The sequence below is a fragment of the Gadus morhua genome, chromosome 9, assembly GCF_902167405.1.
Source record: "Gadus morhua chromosome 9, gadMor3.0, whole genome shotgun sequence".
NCBI lineage: Eukaryota > Metazoa > Chordata > Actinopteri > Gadiformes > Gadidae > Gadus > Gadus morhua.
The window spans coordinates 2,431,397-2,433,896 of NC_044056.1; the positions used below are offsets into that span (position 1 = coordinate 2,431,397).

Sequence of the window (2,500 nt, forward strand, 5' to 3'; positions counted from 1 at the left end):
AAGCATCGGTTGGTTTGGGCCGTCGGGATGTCAAGGGTCAAGCCCTGTTTCACTTCGGTGATGCGCTCCAGGGAGGCAGAACTGCGACCCGTGGGCTTTGGGTCCGTCTCTCGTCCCTCGTCCTTGTCACTGATCACACTCTCGGTCAGACTAGGGGAGTCCAGCTCTTTCTGTCCCTCGTGCATCATGAGGTCATTGTTCGGTTCTGGGACGTCCTCCTCACCCCGTTCCTCTTGTCTCCTGTCATTTTTGGACCACTTCATGGCGAGGTTCTTGTCAGAGTCTTTTGAGCAATGGTTATAGATGGAGCCTCTTGTCGTTTCCCTGGCATTGCTGGTGCTTAAGTCCACATCTCCACTGCTACCAGTGTGACCGCTTGCGTGTAGACCAGGCTTGGTGTTCTTCCCCCTTTCTTCTGCCTGCGTGACATAGTCTCTTAGACCTTCACTTGCTTTACCTCCTTCCTGTAACCCCGCCTTTCCTGCTTGATTCCTTCTGTCGTCATCCTCGTCTATGTCTGAGGATGGAGAGATGGTGTCGGATACTGAAAGTTTCCTCTTGAAGCATTCTTCCGGGCAGCTGATTGGGTAAGAGCCCTCTGAGATCATCTTGTTGACGAGGTTGCTAAGCAACCACGGTGAGTCAGAATTCTCACTCAGCTCGTCTTCGCTCTCTGAATCGGAGTCTCCTTCACTGGTGCCATAGTCGTCCGTGCTTGGCATGAGTCTGGGGCCAACAGGCAGATAGAAAGAGCGCTTGAAGCTCTCGAGGCTATGGTCTGGCTCTATTTCTAGCACCATCTCCCTGGAGAAGCTGTCCTCAGACCGCTGGGCTGTGGGGAGGGTCTCATCTGGGTCTGCGTGGTGCTCAAACTGCAGGTCCTCCTCACCCAGAGCCTCGCCGTCGTCATAGGACCCTAGGGGCTCGATGGGTGAGTCCACCGGAGAAGGGGTAGCCAAGGTAGGGGAGGGCAGGGGCGAGGAAGACGATAGAGGATACCCAACTTTGATCGGATCATGCTGCCCGAGAAGAAGCGAGGCCTTCATCCCCACGATGCCGCTGTCCTGCTCGAGCTCGGTGTCGGGGTCCAGTTCCTGGTCCGACGTGGGGGAGCTGGCCTCTTCGATGGAGTTCGTGAGGTGTGATGAACGTCCGCTGCTGCTGTCGTCGCTGGTAAGGTCCAGTTCCGTCTCTGAGATGGAAGAGATCATGTTGGAAACCAAATGGCCCCCGCAGACAAACGCGGCCTCCAGCTCCCCTTCGACGTCAGAGTCCGAAGCCGGCGAGCTCAGGTCCTGGTCTTGGTCCGTGACGTAGCCCCGCTTTGTGTTCATGTCTGCTATCCCAGGGTCTGAGGACGGGGAGGTGGAGTCATTGGCCGCAGCATCGTCGTGCGCAGCGCCGTTGGACGGGTCGAGGGCATCGGGGTGGTCAGTGGAGATGTAGCTGGAGAAGGCGGCGGACTCGAAGGGCTCAATGCAGGGGAACTCCACGTACGAGGAGCGGTGGTTCTCCTTACACACCAGGTCGTAGGTCTCCTTACACATGAACTCCACCTCAAAGTCTTTGTCCAGCTCTTCGTCCGACAGGGGCGTGTCTGCGCCGTCGTTGCCTCCGATGGGCGCGGTGGACGACAAACAGTGGCTGGTTGCATCCGGGTCCAGGTCGTTCTCCGGCTCCATCCCTGATTCGCTGGTGACCGTGTAGGTGTCCGTGGTGCGCCGGTTGAGGTGTTTGTGATTGTGGTCGTTGATGAGGTCGCGGTCGACCTCTGTGTCGGAACACTGAGAGTTCTCGTCGACGGAGGGGACCCGGGACGTCCTGTTCAGAGGCTCAGGGGAGGTCTTGGAGACGTCACCTGGACAGGTGTTGGATTGATGCTGGCCAAATGAACCTATGAGGTTAGAGATTTAGACAAACAGAGAAACACAGAGCTGGTTGGATCCGAAACATCATTTGAGAGTTCACAGAAGGTGCACAAAAGGAAGAATATCATCATCATCACCAAAGTATTAGTAGAGTAGTAGGGTAGCAGCCAGAACATACGACAGAGGTAGGGATGATGGTAGTGATGGTATGATGATATTAGAAAAGGTGATAAGTAACTATTAGTATTTAGAAATAACTAGACAACAATACAATCTCATATAAGATATGTTTTCGTGATAGTAAGGAATAAACAATAATAAATTTATCGTTTCAGATATATAGAGACTGACAGATTAAGGTGAAGTAAATGAATGACGAATACCTTAACATTTGCAGACTTTCTTAACAGTACACAGTAAACTAATGTCAATGGCCCACCAACATGGAATGAAAAGGGGAAGCTGGAGATATACTGAGTTCAGCAGGTGCATTTCTTTTTTGTTCTATATTTTCCAATTATTGCCCCAATTTCCACCCCTTTGCTGAAACCAATGTATCACATAATGCATTCAACTGACCAACCAAACCACAACCACAACAACGTCACTTTACATAACATTACGGCACACCA

At 52.5% G+C, this 2,500-nt stretch overlaps 1 protein-coding gene across 2 annotated transcripts in view; it reads right to left on the reverse strand.

The window, feature by feature from the left end:
- The window catches only part of mapk8ip2 (mitogen-activated protein kinase 8 interacting protein 2), a 29,750-nt gene that overhangs the window by 7,447 nt on the left and 19,803 nt on the right, over window positions 1-2,500 (reverse strand). For both annotated transcript variants that reach the window (XM_030367020.1, XM_030367019.1), the window contains exon 6: window positions 1-1,894. This exon is cut by the window's left edge and continues 291 nt beyond it. In XM_030367020.1, the coding sequence (XP_030222880.1) occupies window positions 1-1,894 (1,894 nt within the window). The remainder of the gene's footprint in view (window positions 1,895-2,500) is intronic.